Here is a 26,793-nt window from a genome sequence, read left to right on the forward strand (position 1 = left end):
GCGGAGTGTTATAGAAACTGATGCCTGCGCACAATTTCATTAACGTTCAAACTTGTCTTTATCGCGGGCTTATATCAAACCAATATGGCGGGTATTACGAAAGCAACGAAACACAGCGTTGTAGCAAAACTCGCTCTGCGGGAAGTAAGTAATATCTTCATGTGATAAAATTCTGTTTGTTTATATAATTAACCATGCTTTATTATTTGAAAGACAAGAGGGTCTTTGCAGCTGCATTCTCGTGGAAACCGAGCACGCCTTTTCAAGAAATGTCCGCAGCGGTTTTGCGTTCCATTGGAGAGTATATTAGATGTTGATGGTGTCCTGAGAAGAGGGTAACACCTTGTACAATTGAATATTTATTTACTAGTTAGATAGTAAGTTTTTCTTTGCTGCCATGTCAGTAGCCAATAATTTCCAGCGCAGCACATCCCGTGTCGCTTCAGCTGGTTTCAGTTGGTTAGGGTAAGAAATTAAAGGGCGATTTTAACTTTTGTATCTTAGCTTTATAGTAGTAAGGACAAAAATGTATGCGTGTTTCACTTTGATTAAGCTTAGCACATATAATATAATACCCTTGCTTATAGATCTAGATAGAGACAAGTTCATGATTCTTGTAGTCACCGACAGCTTAACAAATTTTACTGGTTGTGGTATAGTATAGATTGCAAACAGCATTTCAAACCAACCATTTCAGTGTTGAGTTTCAATTTAACTCATTGACTCCCGTGCCACCCGTAACCGCCAATGACGAGCCTTGGCCTTTGTTCCACTTCTGACGTCATCACCTTTGACCAAACTGGACATCGTCTATGCTCAACTTCTGCAGGAGGAAAAGATCTTTCCATTGTACCCAGAGCAGAGTGATCAGCTCAATGGAGCCTGAAATATGCACAAAAATGCTCAAAAAGTTGAGTGAAAAACTCAGAGCAAAATTTCGTGCGACTACACGTGGCTACTCCATTGTAAAAATTGCCCGTCTTGATGATGCTTTCTCAGAATTTTTTGAACTGGAAGCAAGCCCAGTAGAAGGTCAATCACTGCAGCAAAAAGGAAAGAAAAGGAAAAAAAAGAAAGGCGAAAAAAAAATTAAAAAATCGAAAAACCTAAAGACATAGCTCGCTATCTCAAAATTTTGATTTCTCTACATGCCCAATCAAAAATGTTGTAAAACACGATGCTAGTGGAAAGAAAGGCATGCTGTCATGTTGCAAATGCCTTTTTGAATAGATTGGAGCTACTTTGGCCCGTATCCAGCCTGAAAATCTCCAAAATGTCCAAAAAATGCGTCAATGGGTTAAAGAACTTCATAATATTCACATGATGTGGAAAAAATTAGCATGCGTCTTCTCTCCAGAGGCCACAGTCCTTTTCAGGGTTGCCATGATCAGGGAAGGGGCAGGGAAAATGAAATTTTATTCAAGGTCAGGGAAAAGTCAGGGAGTTTTTTATCAGGTCAGGGAGTTACTAGTAAATCCCTGTTCAAAGTCAGTGAAAAGTGAGGGAATTTTATCTTAAAGTTGCGGCAAATTATTTTATTAGATGTTTTTGTATAGATAAGGCAATTTTGTTTTAAAAATTGTCTGAGCCATCCTTATTTTTGTTGATTCATGGCCAGAATAGTCATCCTGCAGGGTCAGTGAAAATTGCTTTACAGTGAGTGAAAAGTCAGGGATTTTTTTTGTTCTGGTGGGTGGCAACCCTGCTTTTGATCCATACCAAGTCTTGGAAGAAGAGCAATCTCTGCCCAGTCCCAATACCACTCCAATCTGATTGGATTACAACACAATATGAGTACTCTGCATGCTCGGCAGAACTGGCCAGAGGGCATTATTCTTGGTGCTGCTGACCTAAAAAGGTCATGGGGTCTTCGAAAAGGAATAGCAATAAAGGCAGATATATGTTTGGTTGCTTAGCCTATAACATTCTGTTGTATTTCGTAGACATGTTATTTTGGGTTTTACCAAGAATGGCAGATACCTGATATCATACTGCCTTAAAATTGAAAACGATGACAGCTGTCCAATGCCTCGCTATGTTTACTCTCTTCATTGGTGGGAGTTTCATCAATGGAGGCCATTAGTTCAGGTTTGTAATGCGTAGTTTACTCTGTATCTTTGTGAGACTATAACATTGAAAATTTTGGGCTAAAAGAGAAGCTCAGATGGCTTAGAGCAGAGTGTTCAATATTTACCAAAGCATTCCCACAAGTTTTCAGCAAAATCTAGCACAGAGAAGTGGCATATTATAAGACTGAGTAAGGTCGGTCTGGATGAGAAAAACATTGTACGGGTTCCTTCATTTATAGTGAATTGATCAAGTACACAATTATATGACCTTTGGGAATATTTTCCTGACTGGTTTCTTCACTAAGTTCATAGATAGAAAGTGTGTTTTGACAAGTACAAAGTCAAAATCAATGCTGAGCTCTAATGTAGGAAAAGGGCTTCCCTCTCATTGCTGAAATTTTGAATGTGAAGCCCAAAAGTTCCAAAAATATCATCCTTCCCCTCCCCATGGTTTAAGGCAATAAAGCAAAACAATGCCTATCTTCACTCCCCTCCCCCACCCCACACTTTCAAGCAAAAAGGGACCATTTTCAGCCCCTCCACCCTACCTCCACATGAAGTGAGCAAGACAGTAAGTTGTGGTGTAATTTGAATTGTCAGTCCCATAGCAGTTTTAACTGATGTTTGAATGAAATTTGTCTTTATAAGGTGTTTGCTGTTGCATTGTTTGATGAAGAAGAGATACACGAAGATCTGCATTTATTGATTGCCGAGAGCCCAGATGAGTCACAGACAGTGGTCTATGGTGAAGTGTACGAAAAATTCGCTGTTATCTCTGATGTCTGCAGTGCTTGTACACAACTGTACATTCATGTGCCATTTTTAGTAGAATAAATTTCTGATGGGTTCAGGAGCCCAGATGCAAGCTCAAAAAATGTTCAAAAATGTTGCTTAAAGTGGTCAAAATTATGCGCTTGGCTACACCTACATGTAGTCTTGGGACACTTTGTACTTTTGCCAACATATGGTCTTTCTGTCCTCCTTGCCTTCCCCACCCCAACACAATTGTGATATTGATTCAGCAGACCTACTATTCCAACATTGTTTTGGGGAGGGGAGAGGGGTTTCAGCAAATTAAATAATGACTTCCCACTTCAAAATAACATGTCACCAGTTGGCATTTTGTCAAGTGTCCCAAGGAGTTTTGGCCAGGATTGTCGTTCACACGCATGCCACTTAAACTGAAAGAAACAAATATATCAACTTTACATAATAGGCCTAAAAATCCCAACTGGCAGAAGGCAGACTAGTTGACTATTCACAAGCACGACTGAGAAGTTGAACTAGGGTCTACTGAGAAACAACCCCAGCTGAGTGGTCAGAGCAGAACTTGAACCTGTGACCTCTGGATTTCAAGTCTGGCGCCCTAACCACTCAACTGCACTGCTGCCACATTTTCTGACCATTCTCACCATTTTGGATTCTTTCTTACTCTAGGGAGTAATTCATATCTCATGTTATATTTTGTTCTCACAGACGTTCTGTAAAAGAAGACCACAGCCATCAGTGTTATGTCACGGTTTGTGCCGCCCCCTCACCACACCCATGTCCCCTTTGCAAGTACACAGCCCTTGGTGGAATAACAGAGAGGTGTTTGAAACACTCTTTTGTGGTACATTTTAAGTATGACCTTTTGCCTCCTTTTCCAATATTTAACCCCTCAACAAATCTGAAAATGGATGATACAGTTCTCTTCAATACTGGGGACGTCCTGATGGCATTAAGGATCTTAACCATTGAGAACACAAACAACAAGTTTTCTGAAGTTCTCAAGAGTTTATATCCAGATACAGAAGACAAGGCATCAAAGAAGTCTTGCTGCTTTGTTGACAACAAACAGGATTCAGGTGGTGTGACTGGTAAAGGTGACATTCCATGTCAGTGTGCTGCCATAGGAGTTTTAGAAAAACCTGCATTATCTCCTGAAAGGATTGATGTCAAATCTAGTGGAAAGGTTGGTGGCATTGCCAGCTCTGAAGCTGATGCCAACCAAGACTCCAGCTTAGGCAACAAAGCTAAGAGTATGCAGTCTGCATGCTCCTTGCACAAACATGCTGATCGTCACACAATTATCTCAGGCTTTGTTGATGTCCTTAACCAAATCCGTGGAGAACAGTGGCATGGAAAAATTAATGTAAACAAAGAAGAGTGTCTTCCACCTGCTATGAATACTGGAAGCCAAAGAGAATGCCGAGATTCCACAGGAAATCACGATTGCAACTCAACTAAGGAATGTGATGAAAGAGGAAATTTGGAAAAGTTTGATGTCAATATTGATCATCACCCTTCTGACTTAGTTCAAACCTCCAAAAGTGCATTGAATTCTTGCAGTGATCTGCATAATGCAGGAAATAGTGCACACATTAATGTCTCTGAAGATGACCCCAACATTCTTCAAATTGGTGCAGAGCAATCAGCTCGTAACAAGTTTCAAGAATCTGACCACAGTAGATGTGATTTGGATTTCCCTGACAAGGTGTCACATATTTGTAGCTCTTGTGGCTGCGCTGTATCTGGGCCGGTTTTAAACAACAACAACTTGACTTCGTCAGTTTTCAAGGTCTACATAGAAAGCAGCAATGATCCTGACTACCATGAGCTCCCTGATCTAACAGGTGAATTTGACATGTTTGATGGATCCCTGCCACTCACTGTAAAAACATGCCATGGCAGCAGCCTGAAGCAAGTTTTCAAACTTAACGAAAGCAACCCCAATACATCCGCAAACTCATGCCTTGAAGAAACTCTTGGAAGTAAAATGCTACATGCATTAGCTGTTCAGCAAGTTACACTTGATTTAGAGCAGTGTATCAATGAGTTGATTCTAGCGCATGCAGGTCTCCAGCACAGCTACAAGTCACTTAAAGACTATGATGTTCAAGTAGTGGGTGTGTGTCCAGACAGTGGTGAAGTTATCACCATGGCCAGACTTCTGGTCTACACTCGTACCAGGCAGCCGTCTGAAAGCTTTGGCTTACCTGTTAGTCCGAGGTTTGTAATCATGATGTTTGCTTTATTTTGGTTTTATACTTGCTGTTTTTCTGTTTCTTTGTTTCTTTGTTTCTCTTTATGTCTTATGCTACAGCACAGGCAGAGAAAACTGTACCAAAATGGACGCGGAAAGCGCGTTGGCAACAAACGCGTTGACGCGTTAGCGTTTTTCAAACGTTGCGCCAAAAATGCATATGGTCTTTATATCATTATTTTGTACAAACTACAATGTTGAACAAAAGTCTTTGGGACACTTACGTAATGCAACGAATTATCTGTTTTACAAATGAAGTTTGAAAAACCACTGTTATCCTTTCAAAAGCACGTTGCTGCCCCCCCTCCCCCTTCCCCACCCAATACAATGTTGAAACTCAGAAGAAAATGCAGGTACGCGTTTTCAACTTTGTATATTGGTGGTGGGAGAGGTTAGGCAGGTGAAGTTGTATTCACGTCTGGCATGTGTTCAAAAGCGTCAAAAGTGCAAGACTTTTGTCCATGATTGTTGCTCAAACTCGCTGCATTTAAAGTTTAAATTGTGTCTTGATAACATAACAGTGTGATTTTTCTCCTTTTCATTTCAGCCCAGTTTTGCAGTGTACAGGGTTCATATTTTCCTGGCATGTCCGGAGTGGCCTGGTGAGAATTCTTCAAGTTCTGGATTTGGAAAACTATCCTGAGCGAACTCGTTACTCCAAGTTTAACATGGCTGCTAAAGAAGCCAGTCAACTCCGTGCCAAATTTTCCATTCCCCAAAGTATTTCTTCATTTGTACAGGCGTTTTCTAATCACACTGTTTTCACTGGAAAATCACTGAAATACCTAAGGCATCCATTTCTGCCACTTGTTATAGTTCTGTAAAACCTTTGTATCCTATACTGCTTTGCATGTGTTTCACTTGAGATGACGAGGATCGTGTTTCTCATCAACTGCCCAGTTGAATTGGCTATAAAAGGGCTATGAGAAATTACTAGTTGATCTACACACCAAATATGATTTAAAATTGACAATAAACATGTTTGAAATAGGATCTTATATATTTTGTTTCGATTTCATTTTATACGAGTGGTGGTGTAAACCGCATATTTAGTGACTGACTATTTGTACTTGAGGGGGGCTGGGGAAGGTGTATGGGCAGTTAATCAAAAAAATATCATACGGTGAATTGAAAACTGGGTTGCTGGCTCTAAAGTGAGGGCTACAAAAAGTAGAAGGGCAGAAAAATATGTTAAACAAAAGCCGAAAGGAACGACATTTCGAGAGAGCCATGTTGAAAATTCTTGCACGACTTAACGGTCAACGAACGAAATCTGACAACAATTCGCATTGAAAGTACGGACCAATTTCGCGCGAAAAAGGCCAACCTGATTTCTGGGAATAGCGTAATCAAACGTTAAACAAGATAATTTCAGAGTCAGACCTACAGATTTCTTCTCAAGTTACTTTATTTGGCTTTGTATATGTTCAAACAAAACATGACCTAACACATATCGTAGGTGCTACGTACAATCTTCCCTCTGGAAATTCCTTGTTTATAATTAAATATCATATACATGAAGTGGTAAACTGTTTGAAACCACTGCGGGGTTAGGTTTTGTCACTAATCACTGAAGCTTTGGAAGTTTCTGACAAGTCATTCTCCTCTTCTGCACAGTGTTTGACAAAAGCCTAATCCTTTGGACGCTTAATTAGAAAGAAGATGAGATGTCCACAGTTCTACATAAAGCAGTAAACTGTTAAGCAGGCTTTAGTTCAGTTATTACTGATTGTGAAGGTTTGGAATCTCGCATTCTCACTCGCTGAGAATCTAAATCCTAAAGCCTTGTTAACAAAAAAAGGGAAAGTGTTTATCTCATTTTCAATTTACAACTTTAAAAAGAACTTCAATAAAAATCAGCTAAGCTTATCAGCTAATTTCCTCTTCGGTGAGGAGAGTTAGGACTGAGTTCTAATTTAAAACCGAAGAATAAGCAAGGGCCGCAACACATTTGGCTCCCTTTAGTTAATGTCAATAATTTCGAATACCAATTTGATTAATTTTTGGGCCTGCTTTATAATGTCAACCTTTTAGCTGATCAATTCAAATTGCAGAAACTCCTCTTTCTGATAACAATGCCTTACAGTATCCCTTAGTACATTCAAATTCATGATATTTGTAACTATCCGAAGAACTAAGAACTTGAATGTCTAAACTACACATGATACTCGTACATTTAGCACCAACATAATTGTCAGCATAATTGGTTTCCCTCTACAAACCATTCTGCCCTAAAGTGTAGTACAGTTAAAATTTGCCTTGAAGTTTTTTTCTTAACATTGTATGGCTTGATAGAAACGAATAGGAAGATTTTTCCCTCACAACTAAGGTTAGCAAAATGACCTCAAGTTTTCGTAGCTGCGACACTTTCGCTCGTTTAGTTATAAAGTAACATCGGGAGATTATTCCAAACTTTACACGACTGAAAAAGCGATTTACTTTACATCTAAACCTATTGTTGTTCTCGACCATTTATTGGCCACTATCAGTAGCTACGGATCGTAGGATCTTTAATTTACACATCATGAAACATTGATTCCTGTCAGAAACTGTTTGTCATAATGCACGCCATTGTCAATACTACTGCCTGGGCCTGTTGTCAGGGTGACGGGATTTTGATTTGGACTGGGGCTGGGTCTTTTGGTACCAGTCCATCGCGTACTTTGCGATCTCTGAGGATAATTTCACGAATTCGTTAAAATCCATCCTTAGCCCGTCAAGCCTCTGTCTTTGTCCAAATATTGTGACTTCTAAAACAGTGTCCAAATAAAGCTGCTCCAGGTTGGCCGAAGTAACATTTGTCTTGAACGAAATCGCGTGAATTTGAAACAAATCGCTGTACATAAACTGCTCGGCTTGCTTGACCCATCGCAACCCTCGCTCCAGCTCTCTCTGAGAATTGGCTGCAGCCTCGTGAGCTGCGCATGTCTTGTTCAGTTTTGAACTGATAAATCTGCAAACATTGTGGGGTGCGGTCTCGGTTGCCAGGCAACGGTCCAGAACAAGCTGGTGACAGATGTCCATGGTCGATCTCGTTCGTTTTGTATCTCGTTTCCTTTCAGAAGTGTTTGTGGATGGTTTTAGCGCCCTGTCTGTGTCAAAGTTTGAGAGAGAACTTGCACACGCTCCATGGCTCATGCAGCTAGAACATTCACGTTTGATCGTTTTCACGCATTCTCTTCTGAGACGCTGGACTTCTCCCTTGGCTGATTTCAGCTTTGACATTTCCGACTCTAGCATAAACACCACTTGCTTTGAGGCGAGACGAGTTAACTGTGGAAAGATTGAATCAGCACTTTAACACTTTGCACGCGCAAGAAAATGAGATCAGTTTCGTACTCTCGGTATTGGACTGGTACTAGCTTGCAATGGAGGTTAATGCGGGCAATCTGTTTAAATGCAAATCACATGACGCTGTTTTTAATGATATTCCGGCGCACGGTCTATTGATAACATATGTATCAAAGTTAGTTTTAAACGTCACTATAAAGTCAATCTTCCAAACAGGACTGCTTATTTGCACCCTACTGAGCAAACCTCGCTCACACAAGAACTGTTCTTGTTGGACCAAACGATGGTCTAGAATTTTACAATCGCTTTTCTTTTTATTTAACCTTATTTTTGTATGTAATTACGTGATTTCGCAGTACATGCAGTTTGGAACTAGTAAATAAGCATAAGTAAAGTTTTTAAAGACTAACACAAGGGATGCGAGCGCATTTTTCCAGTCTGAAAAGATGAAAATAAAATTGCTTTACTTTGGCAAATGTGAATTTAAATTGCTTGATTCTCGCGAAGGGGTACTTGCAAAACGAAATCCTAAAACAGTCTTTGAAAGAAACGATTGAAAATGGAGCTTAATGAAGGAATGACTTCTTACCTTAGATAAACCATTGTCAAAGACAACCGTAGCATTGAATTGAGTCTCATTTCGATCCGAGCTGTAATTTGTGGTCACGTGAACATTGATTTTGAATGACTTGTTCACTTCAGTTGTTAGATACATTTGCAGAGAATCACTGGTGACGAGCATGCGCACTTCCTTGAATATTCCAAACAGCCGAGCGTAACCGTCGACCTGAAAAAGAACAAAAAAACTTGAGGAGAACATTCCAAAATTTTGGTGAAAGGAGATACTCAAAGTTTTTCACATGGTCCTTTCAGTCTCAAGTTATGAATTTTCCTTGCTGACTATCGATCGTCTGTCAGTGTTAATGGGAATTTCACTCCTACCCTTCACATATCGTTCTAGCCCTTTCATGAGAACATACGAACTCTCAATTAACTCTCAATTACCCTGCTCAGAGTGCATAATTATGCGGCCTCATGGTAATGAACTCAAACCTTGCAAAACCTGTGATGTCTACTTTCCATTAAGCACGACTCCGATGATAATTTCATCTCTTCACCTTATATCTGCAGTTTATACATCCCTGGAAAACATTTTTCTTTACCTTCACAAATGGGACTGGATCCATTCGAGCCTGCAGGAATACCTTGGGTGTCTCTTCAGGATCAGAACTTGGCAAAAACAACGGTGTGACGTCATCAAGGGTCGCCGGAGTCTCGTCTGACATGACTTTTGCATCAATCAGAAACTGAAAATGGAAGAAAAGAAACTATCTATTTACCAAAAGTCATTTCTAAATGAAGAGCTCGACTCAGAAGCTGAGGCGTAAGACGCGCAAGAACAAACATGCGTGTAGTCCTCCCGCACGCACACGCACGCAATCAAAACTAGCGCCTCAAAACTACTTCAATTTGAAAATTTTCACGTTCTGTGGAACAAACCTCTCTCGGTAGCAGTGAAATTGCACCAGTGGTTTCAATTCCCAAGACACTCATCTTGCCCTCTAATATGAAGCCCGGTTTAAGGTTTGGTCCGCCAAGAGAACGAAGGTCGTGTGCTCCTTTGGCGACAGAGATCTAATGCAGAGGGGGAAAGTCAATCAAAAGTACGTTTATAAAATTGTACACTGCATGGTATAGAGGAGGGTCGCACAGCGACCCACATAACGTCTTCTTCACCTAGAATAGTTATGCTACACCATGCTTGGAAGCAATTTTTTAGATATAATATCCCCAGTTACAGACTCGCTGATTTACCTGAAGGCCTTCAGGAAATCCTACGGTTGCCATAGCACCAGGCAGCTTGTGTTTAATGTTGCACACTTCAAGCAGCTTTTGTAAACTGACAGGAGCCAGCGAGCCATAGAAGAAATGGTCAGCGGACTCATCTGAGAAACCCAAGTACAGATGCCCAGTGACACAATTTTTCTGTAAAAAGATACAATGTAATTCAAATCAATGCGCAAAGAAAAGGTACAAAGAGTTTCGCTGCCTTGACTGGGAAATTTTTCGTTGTTTTTTTCTTGTTAGCTTTGTACAAACCTTAATGGAGTTGTTTTCCCCACTAGGAGTTGCGTTGCAACCAGAACCCAACTTAAGGTCAGCTTCCCCTCTTATACTGCTCTTTTGTGATTGGTCAGTGGGCAGGGATAACCTAACAGAAAAAAGAAAAATCATAAATTATTTGGGCTCTGAAAAAGGTTATTTACACTGAGACTTGGCCAGATTATCTAAAAAATAATAAAAGAGGAATGTCACAAGGAACTGCGTTCAAGCAATTGCATTAGATTAGTGGTCCCGATCGAAAACGGCATTTTCCAAGATAATGCGTAGAAGCCATTTAACAATTTACTAGAATTTATTAGAAAGTGTAAAGATTACAGCATCTCTTTAACTTTCTAGGAAATTTTTATGTGATAGAGTACGGAGGGATTAGTTAATTTTACTGTAATTTCAAATCTGTTAGTATTTTTTCTAGGGTTACCCCATACTTTCACATATCACTCTTATTATTTTAATTGTAAATAACGTAATTTGTGTTAATTGTAAATGATGTAATCTAACAGAGAAGAGCCACCTTGTGGATCTGTTAAGTAAACCATTATCATTATGATGATGATGATGATGATGATTATAATTATTAATATTTCCACCTTACGTAACGAGATTTATACCTCGCGATCCGATGCTGCGCTTCTGAAGATCGATGATCTTCTTTCTTGTGACTGTTTTCATGCTTCAAGTTGCCAAATTGAATAATTCTAAATCTTTCCTTTATTTGTGAGTGAGTGTGAGTGAGAACTTTATTAAAGTGTCAAAAACATTTCCGTTCTTACCCTAATTGCAGATTGTTCATAGCTAAGTATTCAATCCCAAAAGCGTTTCTCCAGACAGACTGGGTTCTAAAATCTCCCAGCAAGTGCGAAGAGCTCCCTTCGTATGTCAGCTGACCGCTAAACGGCACGCCGTCGGATTGCTGTCCGCTCTTGTAAAAGGAGCCGTCGATGGCAAAAGCTAGACTGGTGCCATTGATCTGCAACTTAATAATTAATATGGCCTTTGAATGAAAGTCAAACAAACCAATATTTGCATCTACAAAGTTTTAAAATAATGGATCAAAAATTTCAATCAGCTCTGAATCTATTTAATACTGGCCTTAGCGTTCATTATTAGAGCAAGAGAAGGCCTCGTTTCAGACGTTCACGCACCCCCCCTCCCCCCACCCCTCTCCTCTCCCTTCATCTGTATCCACTATGTGAGATTTCTAACTTCTTCTAAAACTGTTAAACTGTACCTTCATTTTCATCTGCAACCTGTCAAATGATGTAACAGCTACATTAGAGAGGCGGTGAAAATGCCAGTCGAGTGTGACGTGTTCCCAATTGGTCGACGCCTTCAATGTGTAATCACTTCCACGGCCAAAAATAGTCTAAACGGGAAAAGGATCCAAAGGAAAGTGAATAAAAAGCAAAAAAGAAACCTTTGTCTTCATGCCTTGAGGCTTATAAGGCCGTCGTTGATGACGACGAAGGAGTATTCTTCCCTATATGAATGGTATACCTGTGCTTCCTACGTCATCACGATGTCCTAAGTTCTAGCAATTCACGCACGCATTTTTTTGACGCTCATTGAGGGTAAAACTGTCTTGCCTGAATCTACAACAAAACGACCACCTTATTCATTAGTCATAGCTGTGAACCTTGGTTTCTCATTTGAAGTTAAGCAAGCCAGCTATTGCTCTGCGGCATCTCAATAAGTGTTTCTACGAAAAATGGTCAAAGACAGTTTTTTAGTCTTAATTTGCACTTATATGTTAAATAAATTTCATAACCTGCTAGTCTGCAAACACCGGTTGACTTATGTTGATTTTGTCACACCTCAACACAGAGGAATGCTCTGTAAAGCTACGCGAACCAAACATCAGTGCAAAAACATGAGGAAAAAGTATGTGGCACCCCCTGTGAAGCAACGAGGTTCACTAACTTGCACCAGTGAGTTATGCCAGTTTTAAACTGTTTTCCAGTTTCTAGAACCCTCTCAGTGCTAGCCTGGGATGTTTAATGCTTGACACCTTTAAGTGACAATTTGATGAAGAAATGATCTTTGAACGTAACATGTCATTAATTTGAGCAGCAAGAAAAATGATATAAATATTTAGTCGGCTAACCTGGAAAAGCTGACAGACTTGACTGCTGTTGTGTGTTTCCACAGGAACTGTTGCTCTCGTTACCAGGCTTAAACCTAGAGGAACTGTGTCTTGAAACGCTAAAGACAGCGGCTGCTGTTGAAATCTGCGATACGGTGTCTTGCTGAGGTCCAGAGCATGCGCAGATAGTATTATTCCAACCTAGCAGATCAAAAAGACAACCTGGTCCATAAACAGAGCTATAGAATAATTCTTGGAAATGCAGGAGCTAGTTTTGTTGTAACCATAATATGCATCACTTGCAGTAACCATCCCTAATGATTTTCTACTATCGTCATGAGACTGGAGTGGTTTTCACTAAGTGTCGGAAAGTAATTGGCTTTACATTGCTTTATGATTGGGTAAAAAAGCTCGCTCCACTTTTCAGCCAATCAGAAGTAAAACCAAAACCAAGCGTGTCTCGCCCGCACACGTTTTCCCGCGCTTTGCATCAGCTACATTTATTTACTTCAGTTTTGATTGGGTCATACGATTTCCTGCGTCCTTTGTGATTGGCCAGAGTGCTTACTTTAGTGTTACACTCAATTGAAAACCGCTGTAACGAGCAAGACATCTACTTACACTGGATCCATCGGGAGAGTGTTTCGTAATGTCCAAAAAAGGAACGGTCCATCGCGGAAACAACAACTCCAGTGCTTGGTTTATAGTCACGTGAGTGCTTGTAATTCCCACCAATAGCATGTCATGTCGATGCAACTTCCAGCCAAAAAACTCAAGCTTGACAGGGAGGGCACTGGGCACTAAGTATGACTTCCCAGAAAATTTCACCATCAGGTCTTTGCTTATATAAGCCTCCATAGTTGGTTTCATCAGTCGAAGGACAAATAAATTTGTATTTTTGACGGCCTCAACTAACTTGTACGGTAGACTTGTTTTCGTCAGGAAGGCAGTTTCGATGTTGCTTAGATCGAGAGGTGTTTCGGAGAAGCCGCTGAGCTTGATGGTTCCGTCGTAACGTGTTTCCACTGTTAACCTGAAAGCTGCTTCACAAAGGTTGTATTCACCCTCTGCGATAAACGAACCGTGTCCAGACTGGAACCGGTAGTAAAATGTCACGTTACGAAGGGAAATTTTCTCGTGTACCTTGTATTTAGCCGAAGTGCCGAGCGGAATCCATATGGAGCTCATACTTGAATTTAACGTGGAGATTTGCAATCCGGGGACTGTCAGGTCGTGTGGCCGCTGGAAGTTGGGAAGGAGAGGGGTGCTGTAATAGGTCTTCCATTCTCGTACCAGTTTACTCAAAGGGACAGCGGCTGAGAAACAGTACGTAGACCTTTCACTGGAATGAGAAGTTAAGGCCATACTTCCATTGTGTAATTCCGAGTTGACGTTCTTTACAAGCTGCAAGACCTCTCTGTTGTAAATTTCAAATTCCCTGTTTAATCGCTCGCTGCATATTGGATAGTTTCTTCTCATAGGCTTAATAACCGCTTGGGAAACATCTGTAAATTTAAGAAAGACACACTTTTCAACGGTAAATAAAATGCATATTCTGGCTGTGTTGAAGGTTTTAGAAAGTCGCGAGGAAAAGAGAAGGTGGCAGGCTACTAATGTTGTCACTATGCGTATGATCTTTCCCGATAATCACGGGAAATTTTGGGAATTCCTCGGGAAAACATGATCAAAAATCTTTAGAAATCCTCAAAATCTAAACCCTTTTTTTAACGCGTTCAGCTCAATATTCCACTTATGCGCAGCTAACAGCTAGAAGAGAAAATCTAAACGTAAAGGTATAGTGAATTTATCAAAAGCCATTGATTGGAGCTTGTTTACTCGGCTCACCTGCAGAGTCTTTCTCCTGACACGAGTCCCTTCCTTGAGCTGTTTCATTCCCTTGAAAATAAAACAAGGATGAAAAATGTCAAACGACAAACTCTATATGAATTCCATCGTTACACCACACATATTTCGATTCCTTCTTAAAAGCGCAGAAGCTACGCTCGTGAAAGCTTTCACGCGCCTCTAGCGCTTCCGGAAAGAAGGCTGGCCCACACATAGCTTCGCTCACCCGTGTCCCTCTTCTAAACGGGGGCTTGAAATCTCTTAATTTTTATGGGGAGATTGCTTCTATAAGCAAGACATCATCTAGAAATGATAGAAATAGCTACACTAAACAGTAAAATATGATTTCAAGCTTTCCAATGGTGTAAGATGTACAGTCTGAAAGCAGTTTGTCGTACCTGGAACCTTGGATAATAAATTGTTGTTCGCAAACAAAACATTCATTTGCGAGACTACGTATTTTTGCCCGTTAAATTTAATCGGCAGACATCTACTTTTTAAAGATAATAAAAAGTATTTAAAAGGTTTAATATAAACAACGGACTGTGAATGAGATTACATTAAAAGCCCACCCACGGAAAGACATTGCTTTTGATTAGTCTTTTCCGCTTGAAAAGCTTTTTACTTTGTTCAAAACTCTATCTAAATCCTCTTCACAGACACTTCGAAAACGCAAAGAAGTGGCCGCCATTTTGTTTTAACACCGCACACTGCTAGTCTTCTCACTATATCTACAACAGAATAGTCAGCGAGTAGCGTAACCAATAAGAGAACGGTATTCGTGATAGAACGCTGGTAGCCTTAGTATACTAAATCTTGATAGAGACAGAATATGTTTTCTGTTTTAAGCCTGGTCCTAAAATGCGACCCAAGCATGATCATATACAAGAACGAAAGAAGCTTATGCGTAATTGAGGACGGCCGGACATAAGCATAAGAATAAGAATATCAAAACCTCACGTTCTTCTTATGTTTATGCTTATGTCGCCGTTGTGTCCAGAGAGGACATGTTGGCATAAGCATGAGCATGAGCATAAACGAAAGAACTTCAGCCAATCAGCGATCACGTCATGCTTATGTCAACCAAGTCCTCATTGGACATAAGCATGAGGGTAAGCCTTAGCAGAAAGCTTATGTTTATGCTTACGTCACATTTGTCCTCACTGGTGCATAAGCCTCTTATGTTTATGCTCATGCTCATACTTGCGTCGTAAGTGAGGACCGGGCATTAGATAACACTTCGAAAAAAATAAAAAATAAGGTCTCTTTAAGTTCGAGTATTAAAAGTCAATTATCTTTGCTCGCGCCATCATTAGGTCAACAGCTCGTGCCAATTTTGTGATCCAGTTACAAGGTAAGGCTTTCAACACGCGCTTGCGCAGTAAGGTGTTTATCAAAGGTTAAATACAAACTGCACAAAACTCCATGTCCAAGGATTGCTTTCCGTCCAGTGTCAGTCCAGCGGAAGATGGTGTAGTTATCTTCCTTCAATTAGTATTTTCACAGATTGGAGAAAGCCTCTCTATTTTTCTGCCTTACTGCCAAACACCAAAGTAATTCTACAGGCTTTCAAAGCCTTCTTGATCTGTTAACGCACTTCTATTCGATAGTTTAAAAAATGCGACCAAAAACTAAGCAAAATTCGTAAAAAATCCCTTGTACCATGCTCGTGGCATGGCTGATTGGCGTTGAAAACAAGTTTTGGAGACTAGAGGATATGGCGATATCCTCGAAAATTGTCCAGTGTTAATTGCGCACGTGACTTGCATTGTTTCAACCAATCAAATACATCAAAAAAATTTTGGATGGATTTCAAACACTGGTATTTACCTTCGCCACGATAAATATTGTAAAATGTTTAATGAAATCTACTCACTCAAACAATATCTGGTCAGCCTAGCACAGTTTGGAATAATCTCTTCGGCTAAGGATGTGCCAAGTCGCTCTCTCAGCAAAGGGAATTCTTTCGAGCACGTCGTGACTTGAAGCATCTCGCATTCACCTTTGCACAGTTGCATCGGTTTAACTTGGTTACTGCTCTGGCATGGTGGAAAAAGGTTGTAGCAGAGAGCTTTTAAAAGCGATTTCTTGCACGTTGGGTTGATGTAGTCTGTTAAAGTTGATGTCGCGAGAACGATGTTGTCTTCAGAATGTTGCTGTGTTGTTAGAGGTGAAATTAACACTCTAGTGTCTTTTAAGATGTAACTTGAGCAGACGCTCCCTGTGTACGGTTCACATGTCCCAACTGTAAACAGGTAAAGTAATTAAGAGGTATGTAAAAGAAAGTAAGAAACAAAAAAGTTTAAGAGTGCTAGAGCAACGAAATGATGGACAAACAAAGAGTTCATTTAAGTGGATTGATTATTCTTAGAGTTTAATTCCAAATCCACAGTTGTGGGTCTTTCAAAATGCCTAGCTGAGTGAATCAGTCATACTAAAATGTCGTTAATAGGCCAAGTATTTTCGGTGTGTTTGTAATGAGATCTAACAAAACAAGAGCAAACATCCTATATTTTTAGCCAATCAGGAATCAGCGCACGTAAGTTTTTCCCGCTTTGACAATGGTTGCAATTTGTACGTAACCTGCAAGCCAAACTGAACCAGGCTAGTGAAAAATTCGTGGCGATTCTTGCGACAATTACGTGAAAAATTGTGCAACAAAATTGCGTAAAAACCAAACACACCTATTACGTCCACTACTGCCTTTCCAGAAGGGCTATTTCCGTGATAGTTCTTAAGCTTTGCCACGCAGTGATACACCCCAGAGTCTTGGATTGTCGAGTTCTTTATCCTCAGCTTGGACCCTGTGTCTGTGACCCTTATTTTGATTCGGTTATTCTTATTCTGCGGGATCGTCTTGCCGTTCTTCTTCCATCTGATGCGAGGTTTAGGCTTGCCTGTTGCTGTACAGGTTAGCGACAGTCCTTTGCCTTCTCTGACAGTTTTATGTTTAGGTTCAATAAAAACTGATGGAGCAGTCCCTGTTGGAAGACAAACCCAAGTCTCTCCCTTCAATTAAAATATTTAATTCCAAAATTAAAATGATTCACCAGCTTGTGACAATGATCGCAAAATCAGATAATAAATTAAAAGCTCACAATATAAAATGGGGCAAGTACAAAGACAGTGAGACTGATATAGAATCTCGTGCTGTTGCTGCACTGTGCTAGTAACATATCTAAAAGTAGAAGAGAGTTAAGAGGACCTGAGGTGTGTGTGTATCTAAATGTATGATGTACATTTGGTTATGAATTATGTGTGTGTTTATCAAAAATTGAAGTGACTTCAAATCAATAAAAATTAAGAAAATACAACGAAAAAAAAGAAGGCAAACCCAAAGTAAGTATCAGTCACTCCTGTTAAGAGTATTTTTTTGCGTGCTGATGGAAAAGAGAATACAATAAAAAAAAAAACACGGGTTTAAATGACTTATTTTACCACTGAAGTGTCAATGGTAAATTCCTTCCAAACCAAGTCTTGACCTAAGGTCGATTCGTGTCGTTTGCTCAAAAACCAAACCTCCTATTCTTTTGCCAGCTCTTAAGACTAGCTCTCAAGGGTTGAAAAACGTCGACAGATATAGTCTGATATTCATGCTTTTGTACGTGACCATACAAGTCATTGATCCACTGCTGTGTGCTACAAGAGAACTTTCACTGTTGACGTCGGTATTCAGTAAACCATGCATGAGCACGTTATAATTGGAATGAATTCGTATCATAAGTTGCACCGATTCAACTGTTTGATTTTAGTCTCGTCTTTTTTTTCTTCTTGTCCTCACAGTAACAATTTGTCTACAATAAATTAGACCTTCCTTGAATTGCAGATTTCTCACCAGGGCGGGGAGGAGAGATAAATATCGTAAATGGAACTTAGGCCCTTTACAGTCTGTTAAGAACGTAATTTCGTGATTGAATTGGTTTTGGTGCGTGATGCAATGAAGTCTGATTTAACACAACGAGTCCAATTTTGGCAAAAAAAGGTCTATTTTGTTCGGGAAAAATCTGAAACATGACCAAACGAAGTATCATAACTTCTACATTACCTGTCTTGGAAAATTCAGTCTGAAGATGGCGAAATTGCTATGGGAGCAAAGACTGTCGGTTTTTGAAAATGTCCGGTGGAAAAGGGATGCATACATTGAATACCTCGTGTGAGTGAAAAAAGCCAAATTCCAAACAATTTTACGACCCGCAAAATTGGATTTAAATAACAAACTTCCTATTACATTCGAGTTTATTTTTATAATGAGAACTGCATGACTTACCTGCTTCAGGTTGATCAGCCTGCAAAACGTAGGGAAAAAATATATTAATCGCCCGTTCAAGTGGTATGCGTAGTAGTTACTTCATGGTATTACACGAGAAAGCGCTGCATAACTATCTTATATATACCACGCCATAAAAAATACGGTGGCCAGCACACTCAAAGCAGTGTACAATGGGAAGCTTAGGTGTAATAACGTCGATAGTATACAACGGCTTTCCTGTATTCTGATTGGCTGTATTTTCTATGACATGGTATAAACGGGGTTAATAACTGGTTAAATTTTCAAAGGGTAAATTGTTCATGTTGACGTGGTTCAATTTTCTTCGGGACTATCTGACCGTCAACCAAATGAAACATATGAAACGAATACTTCAGAACATAGCTCATATGTAAATTGTTTGTGGACTGCCAAATCCCCATTTCGGTTATGTGATTATTTCAAGCAAAAGAGGTAATATTATATTCAGCGGTTTTTCATGCGATACTATTTATGCCGTGTAAGATGGTTTGTACTAGCTAAATTTAAAGCCCAGGAATGTCTAGCTTTTGCTATTCCATTGGAAGCTGTTGAGTAGTAGCAGTTTTTTTATGCTGTAGAGAGTGGTTGTAACTTTTCAACCCTAATGTGAGACCATTCAAATGAAAGCTATTGAGCAGTACTTTCTGACGCGCTACTGTTTATTATGCTGTACAAGGTGGTTCCAACTTTTAAGTCTGTTGATAAAACCCTAGTGTGGGGCCATTCTGTTGATAAAACCCTAGTGTGTGACCATTGAAATGAAAGCCATTCAGCAGTACTTTCATGTGGTACTGTTTATTATGCTGTACAAGGTGGTTCTAGCTTTTGAGTCTGTTGATAAAACCCTAGTGTGGGGCCATTCAAATGAAAGCTATTGAGCAGTACGTTTATGTGCTGCTGTTTATTTTGTTGCGAGGTAGTTAAGATCTGTTGACTAATCTCTCGGTGTGACCATTCAAATAACCGCTATGGAACAGTATTCCCATGTGTGGTATTCTTTGTCTAATGTACACGGATTGCTCTAGCGTAGTCTCTAGACTATAGTTCGCAGTGTGACCACAGAGTAACAAGTTGTGCTATTTATTACGTTGTCGTTGAGGTGTGGTTCAACCCTTTTAAACTGTGCTCTTCATTTCTCAGCCGTTTAAATTTGGACTAGGATTGAGCGAATAAAAATATCGGCTGAACTCTGTCCAACTTACAAGTACTAGGATCAAACTCTGTTCATGACGATTTCCGTTCCTGTAGGTTAAATCTAAGCGTGCTTTTGTGTTTGTTTGAATTATCAGGCAGGGTTTTTGTCTCGGGGAAAATTTCAGGGGGGTTGTTTGGATTTCGTTTTTAGTTTTCCGCTGTTTAAATTGTTTGGTAGGAAAGCGGGGGTGTTGTTTTATGACGAAGTGATATTAGCGCCTCCTTGCTGTGTTACCTGGCTTGCGAACGACAGCATTCAGGCGAGTGATGGAACTCGCCTCATCTGTTAAAAAAACAGTCGAGATTTCCATTAAATTGATGAAAATACCATGTCCAAGACGACTCCTAGAGTTTTTTCCATGCCCTTTTATCATTAGAAGTGGAGATTGTCATCAGATGAGACAAAGGAAAATTTAGGGTCAGTTTGTGGTAATTATAGAACCTAGTTTGTTTTTGCTTCAGTGATTAAATCAGCTTCAACTGACTAAAAAATAACGTCGACATTTCCGTAGCAGATTTGATAGTTTGGGTAATCCACATATCGCTTATTTGTGCTATGCATTTTGAAGTCCAGTGATTCAACAAGACATATAAAGAGAGTGTGCAAGGCTTAGATGGTTTTATGGCAGATTCTTAAAGGGAGTTTCCCATATCAACATGTGTCTGAGTTTACAATACACGATGAAATGTTAACAGGCCCTCTAACGGCATTTTCAATGTATACCCGTGAGATAAGAACAGGAATTACGTGACTTCCTTTGTCCAAACGGAAGGGCTCCCCTATTGTCTGTATGTAAAAGAAAATAAATAAAATAAGCTATTTGCATTAAAGGACACTTGCTACTTGTCTTGTGTACAATTAAATTGGTGATAAAAACGAGACTGCAGGAAATACTCTGAAGTCTCCATACAAGACTTATTTCCGGTCGTCTTGGGGAATTTGCCATGTCACCCGTAATTACACGTGTGTGTGTATGCAAAACGTGTTCTTCAGTACATCAAGTCCTGCGCGGATGAAAATTTGAGGGAAAAAAAAAAACGTGTCCGGAAGTATAGGTTCTGTTAGGAATAGTGGGTTTTTCTCTTTAGCTCAGTCTTGATGATATCAGTCCTATTAAATAACCAATCAAAAACAATTTGAGCCATGATTGATCCGAGTCAATCAGTTGGTTAGCCTATCCTGTTTCTCCCGTAATTTCCGTAATGGCGATAATGACCAAGAAAACACTGCATAATTTGGTTTAAATGACCCACCTCGCATAAATGCCGAGGGCGAAAATTAAGGAATGGGTCTGACAGAAAATAATTCACCAAAGAATTCGAAGATCTCTTTACAAACTGATCAAGGGTTGGATATTAATGAGTTCCAGTTCGAGACTGCTTCTAAAATTCTCCTATGCCGTTGGGTACGGATAAAAGCAAAAGAGCAGTTTAACATTGAAACATGAAAGAGTAACAAAAAAATAAATAACGGGACAGAAACCCTAAACTCGTCAATGAAATGGTGTCATCGTTTGTATGTATACGTGCATTGACAAAGCGCGTCGTGCAATGTCTCACCACAAATATTTCAGAACTCAATCCAGTGAATTGAAGCCTGCTGTGAAGGATATGGGAACTTCATATTCTTGTGTTTATTCTTCTATTTTAAGCAGTAGGGTTCCTTTGATATAGCTGCCATTTTACTGAGCTCAACATCTAATGCAAAAAGGTTCAATTTTGCAGCCTTTTCCGGCCCCAGCTTTGGTACACTAGATTGTTTAAGAAGGCTTGATAAGAAGTACAGACTAAACATTGTAAAACTACGGAAACGTCTCGTGTCCTGTTTGGCAGAAGTTACCTGTGTCGGCGACCTTGGCAGTTTAGAGTGGCAATTTACAATATTGTGGTGTAAAAATCTTTCTAAAATCGACTGTCAACACTATTCATCGTAAACAAATATACTGATACCCTGGATTGGCATGCCAGCAGAGTCATGGAATGTTGAGTTAGTCACAAACTTATTTACCTCCTAGATATGTCGATATCGTTTTCTACCCTGTGGCGATTGAGTTCCAACATGGGTATGAAACAAATTCTTCCCATCCCAGAAACAAAGGGCGACGTCATTTCTTCCGTCAAACAAAGAGTATCTAGCACTTTTAACACAGATTACTCTTGATAAATGATGTGGACCCGTTTTCTTTAAGTGCCTGAAAATTTCAGTAACTTATTACCTCTGAATTTGTGATGTGGTCTTTGAGATTGGAAAGAAACGACTTCGAACGTTACGTACAAATGACGATATCTGCGACCTGCATTTTTCGAGAAGAAAGACTACCCGATCGAGAAATTCGTCTTGCTAAATAGTATTTCCCAGGAGATCGAGACCCAACGGTAAAAAATATGAAAGTTATCAAACGCCATTGACGGTTACTTGGAGTGTTCGCAGCCGCTGCACGGTTATTGTGGGGTCTTTAACTGATAACCATCTCTTGCATTGTGACTGACCTTAATTCTGATTCGTTGAAAACGCATTATTCAAGGCTGGCTCGTGACCTCAAAGCGTTCCACTGTTTCACTTAAACCTCTTAGTTTGAATTCTCAAGTTATCCTCTGGCAGAAGATTATTTCAGATCGAATCAGTAGTGACAGCATTAACAAGAAAGCGACCTCTGTCGCTGACCTAATAACTTGCCATATTTCCTTATATTGTAGCTCGGTTGATATGGACGTAATATTTCAGTCGAGCTGTTTTAGATTCTCAGTTTAAATCTCAGTGTTTTACTCGTCAGCTGAGCCGCCATAGATTTCTTGGACGTGTTTTACACGTTAAATGCAGAGTTTTCTTGTGTTGAGGTCCCAGACGTATCAGCTCTACTGATGTCAAGTAGCGACTTTCAAAAGAATCCAGGAGTGGGTGACCCGCACATAAAATATATCTACCTCTGTGTCAATCAATTTACATGTCATAACCATCGTGTCATAAGCTTTTGTTTCCTTGAAAAGAACTTGACATCATTCGCACTAGCACATGGAGAGAACAAGCCCTGTGCAATAGAGAAAGCGTGAATTGTTTCCGCGATGGGAGAGAAGCAGATATCCTATCAGAGTGTACGATCTAAAATAAGACCAAAACAACACAAACCCATACCAGGCAACCCATTATTTCAGCTTACAGTGACAAGAATGGTTTGACATGTGAAACGGGGAGATGAAAAATGAAGCACTCCGCTGCGTGGTCCAGAGGCTATTTGATACGTGCTCTGTTCCTATGGACTGGCATAGTTAGACATCTTGTTATCTTTTGTTAGCGGGAGGAGCAAATGATGAACAGGCTCTTCAGTTTATAAACAATTCTTCACTCCTTACTCTCTTGTACAAGTTATTTTAGCAGTTCAAAGCCTCAATTATAAACATTAGTCAGTGCTGTTATAGAGTAGAAAATAGCATCGCTCCACCGTAAGTCAAACACTGGGTCACGCCTGTATGATTTAGGTACTGATAAAGTCATTTGTATTAATTCCCAAACGAGATTCACACATATGGTTTCCATTAAACGCTAAAATGTTCGTTTTGTTGGGCATGTGTCGCTAAAAAACTCCCTACCACGAACTAAAATACCAGTTTTAGAGACATCTGCGGTAATGTGCTGAGTTCCGGACAAAATTGCGATCATTGCAGTAAAATCTGCTATTAATGTACACGGCAATTTGAAAACAATGCGAGTATTTTCACGCCAAAGAGGATTTCGCAAAGTCCCTTCGTAAACATTGCAATTGTATTGTTTTATTTCCTTATTCTACGTCATACGGTGCAAATTGTTTTCAGTAAAATGAAATCCAAAGAGCAAATCTAACAAGAGAACTTAATTGAATGGTCCCAGAGATTGCATTCCATCCAAATGAGCGTCTTTTTTGCTCCAGAAAAAGAAGGAATCGCTAATCTGCTGTTAAAATCTCGGAGAATGTATTTCTTCTCAAAAGAACAGAGTTCAATAGATTGATTACAAAATAAACGAGAAGCAAATTTCCATTTGCTGCCCAAAAAAACTTTTGTTTGGCAAGAGGTGTTTAGATGGATCACCCAGAGGACCACAACTCGAAAGCTGATCAAGGTTTTCTTATTCCTTTTAATAATAAATAAAAGGAGATAACATTGAAATCGCTTGACTGTCGTTGATTAAAAAACGTGCAAGGTCAGTTTGCCAAAGCACTTTTAGCAACACTTGAAAACGTTACGGTAAGTGGAATGTGGCCTGCCCGAGTCTCGGCCACAATTAAGCACGTGACGAATGCAAGAGATCTACGGCGATTATCCCAGTAAATGCCAAGTAATTCTTGAGTCCGTCCGTCAGAATCTTTATAATTATTTTAATTGAGTTAGCGCCTCTTGAAAATGTTTTTTACTTGGCAGATTTCAGTGCAAAGGAAGATATATTTCGTTCGTTGATAAGTGTTTGCGTGCAAATAGAGGCGAAGGTATGTTACGGTGCCAACGTTTGGCAATACTGGCGGCGTTCTTGCGAGAAACTCGCCTTTTAAACCTTTTTAATAAAAAAGCTACACACTGCGACACTCTTTAATCTCTCAGAAAAGGAAAAAACACTTACCTTTTGAAAAGTCTTGCCTTCTGTTAGTCTAAAAATGCCTTCGGCGTCGAGCATCAAGAAGGCAACCAATAGGCACATTTGGCGAAGAATCCGCTCTGCCTTCATGATGCCTTGAGGATCTGCTCTGACTTCTCAATTCTAAAAAATGAATTGTATTGACTTAATATGTGAGACGAAGTACAATCTTGCACTCTGAGAGGGCGCGCGCGAACGACTGAACTCCGATATGCCGTCAGGACGGTTGAGCGCTCTGATCTGCTTTAGCTGAATGCCACCTGGCGAATGTGGCCTGATGAATTGAGAGATCGTGTTTACCTATGCGTGGTAGACCACACAAGGAGGTGACAGGCGTTTTAATGACACACCCCTTGGATTAATCAACTTGAAATGATCGACTGGGAAGACAGAAAACTAAAACGCAATTGAAAAAAACAGCTTGGTGTCAAGCAGACGAGACGACTCATATTTGCTGCGTTATTATATGTCTGTGTGGCAAATTGGTCTAACACGACCATAACGATGTTCTTTTCGAAGTTTCCCGTAACAAAATATTGTCTTTCCATACATGCGGTGTCAAGAACAGATAATGACCACAACTAGAGCTCGTTTTAGATTGTAGACAAAATTATCACGTTAACTGGGCCTTTATGGTTTTAGTTACCGAATTGTAGGGTAACTCGGTCTGAAAATTGTTAGTTTATTTTGCTGCCCCTTGATTTGACATAAACTCTTGGACACGCGTTTTTGTTAGTATTGTTTTAGTATGTATACTCCACTAGATGACTTCCGACAACCCCAAGCATCTGTTTAGGGAATTATTTCACGTCAGAGGAAGTTTCGAACGTAACAAGATTTTTGCATACTGGCAAGGTCTCAAAGCTGGCAATGAGGCTGGTGCAGATAACATTTGACCGCATGAGCTCTCAATGAGAGTCTTTTTCCGTGAGAAACGCGTCGACACAAAAAACCCGTCGTGAGAATCCAGACCCGCAATTAACGCCGCAACGGCCTTATCTTTTGATCTCGTCAATTAGAGTTTATCTTGACTAAAATCTAGTGTATATTCTCATTACATTTAATTGCAAAGTGTGGGAAAAACCGAACCACCGCGAGACTGCGTCTAACACTTCCCAGGCTATGCAGGGATTTACAGTGAGGGGCGATTGAAGAATGTTACATTCATGAATGCAAAGTGTCTGTAAGGTCACTGTTCCTCGTTGGGGACGCCGAACGCTCTGAGCAAGTAGACAGCACATCTCTCATTGGAAGCATATTAGCGAAAAATGTTTTTCTAAAGAAATGAATAGCTTTGATTGTTATCGCTTGGAGTTTCTCGGTATGTGCCAGCGTAGTAGCTCCAATTAGACACACAAAGGTTGCCAAAATCTTCAAGCAATGCTCTTAGATGTCACTCTTCAGCATTATTCGCAGGGCGCCTCGTAGGCGACCTGCTTGAGATACATTTTAGGCTTTAATTGAAATATTATTGCATGCAATTCACTGAGCTGTCGTCACTCTTGGTTTTGTTAGTGAAGAAAAGAACAAGCTTCGACTCGATCCCGCAGTTGATGCTTTACACGCAAACCAGATTGCAGCATAAGCATAAGTGTTCCCTACAGCACTGGTCTGGCTTTTGGGCGTACAAAAACAATTCCTTCACATAGGTACGGAACAGGATGCGTGAATCAGCCTAAAAATAAGACAAATCTTGACAAACCCCCAAAGGAAATGATTGACAGAGCTGACAAATGCCTTTCAAAATGGGACAAATTTCAAACAACGTTTGACAGTTTCGTGGTGAGTTGGAATTTTAAGTTCTAATTGTTCTTGCTGGGAAATATTTCCCGTACATTTATACCCTAAGGCTGAGTCTCTATCACCATCGTTTTTAAGTGTTTCCTTTTTGAAGACTCAAAACAGCTTTCTTTTCTTAAATGCATTTTCTCCAAAAACCCTAATCCTTTAATTTTATTGTAAAACCAGTTTATGTTGTCCTCATGAAAAACTATTTCCTTAGATGATTTTTTCGCCCCTAATCCTGTTTCTATGTTCAAACTCCTGTTATTTCCGGTAATGATCTATTTTGATCTACTATAGAGAAAAGTGAATTCTTTGAACAGAGAGAGGCATTCACAGCGAAAGAGAAAAACAACAAATACCTAACCTCTGGTCACTGTCATCGGTTAATGATCCATTTTTGACTAATGTACTCTAGAGAGAAGTGAACTCTTTGAACTGCTAGAAACATTAAACTACAAGAAATTAAATGAGAAAAACAACAAATAC

General features: G+C 39.9%; 2 protein-coding genes across 2 annotated transcripts; one reads left to right on the top strand and one right to left on the bottom strand.

The window, feature by feature from the left end:
• Positions 1–20: 20 nt before the first annotated feature.
• LOC145468528 (DDB1- and CUL4-associated factor 15-like) lies at positions 21–6,444 on the top strand. Its single transcript, XM_081452265.1, has 6 exons — positions 21–144; positions 214–335; positions 1,944–2,088; positions 2,718–2,821; positions 3,546–5,060; positions 5,642–6,444. Exons 1-6 carry the CDS (start codon positions 85–87, stop codon positions 5,916–5,918), a joined length of 2,223 nt encoding a protein of 740 aa, XP_081308391.1. The 5' UTR covers positions 21–84; the 3' UTR covers positions 5,919–6,444.
• Positions 6,445–6,487: 43 nt separating this feature from the next.
• LOC145468531 (uncharacterized) lies at positions 6,488–26,576 on the bottom strand. The gene is made up of 15 exons (XM_081452268.1): positions 24,508–26,576; positions 18,702–18,720; positions 17,119–17,415; positions 16,311–16,679; positions 14,435–14,473; positions 13,211–14,094; positions 12,611–12,790; positions 11,738–11,872; positions 11,280–11,482; positions 10,486–10,597; positions 10,201–10,371; positions 9,886–10,020; positions 9,549–9,692; positions 8,975–9,172; positions 6,488–8,367 (listed from the first exon to the last, which is right to left on the bottom strand). The coding sequence occupies exons 1-15, from the start codon at positions 24,610–24,612 to the stop codon at positions 7,675–7,677; spliced, it is 3,684 nt and encodes a 1,227-aa protein (XP_081308394.1). The 5' UTR covers positions 24,613–26,576; the 3' UTR covers positions 6,488–7,674.
• Positions 26,577–26,793: the final 217 nt, after the last annotated feature.

Source organism: Orbicella franksi, chromosome 14 (assembly GCF_964199315.1).
Source record: "Orbicella franksi chromosome 14, jaOrbFran1.1, whole genome shotgun sequence".
NCBI lineage: Eukaryota > Metazoa > Cnidaria > Anthozoa > Scleractinia > Merulinidae > Orbicella > Orbicella franksi.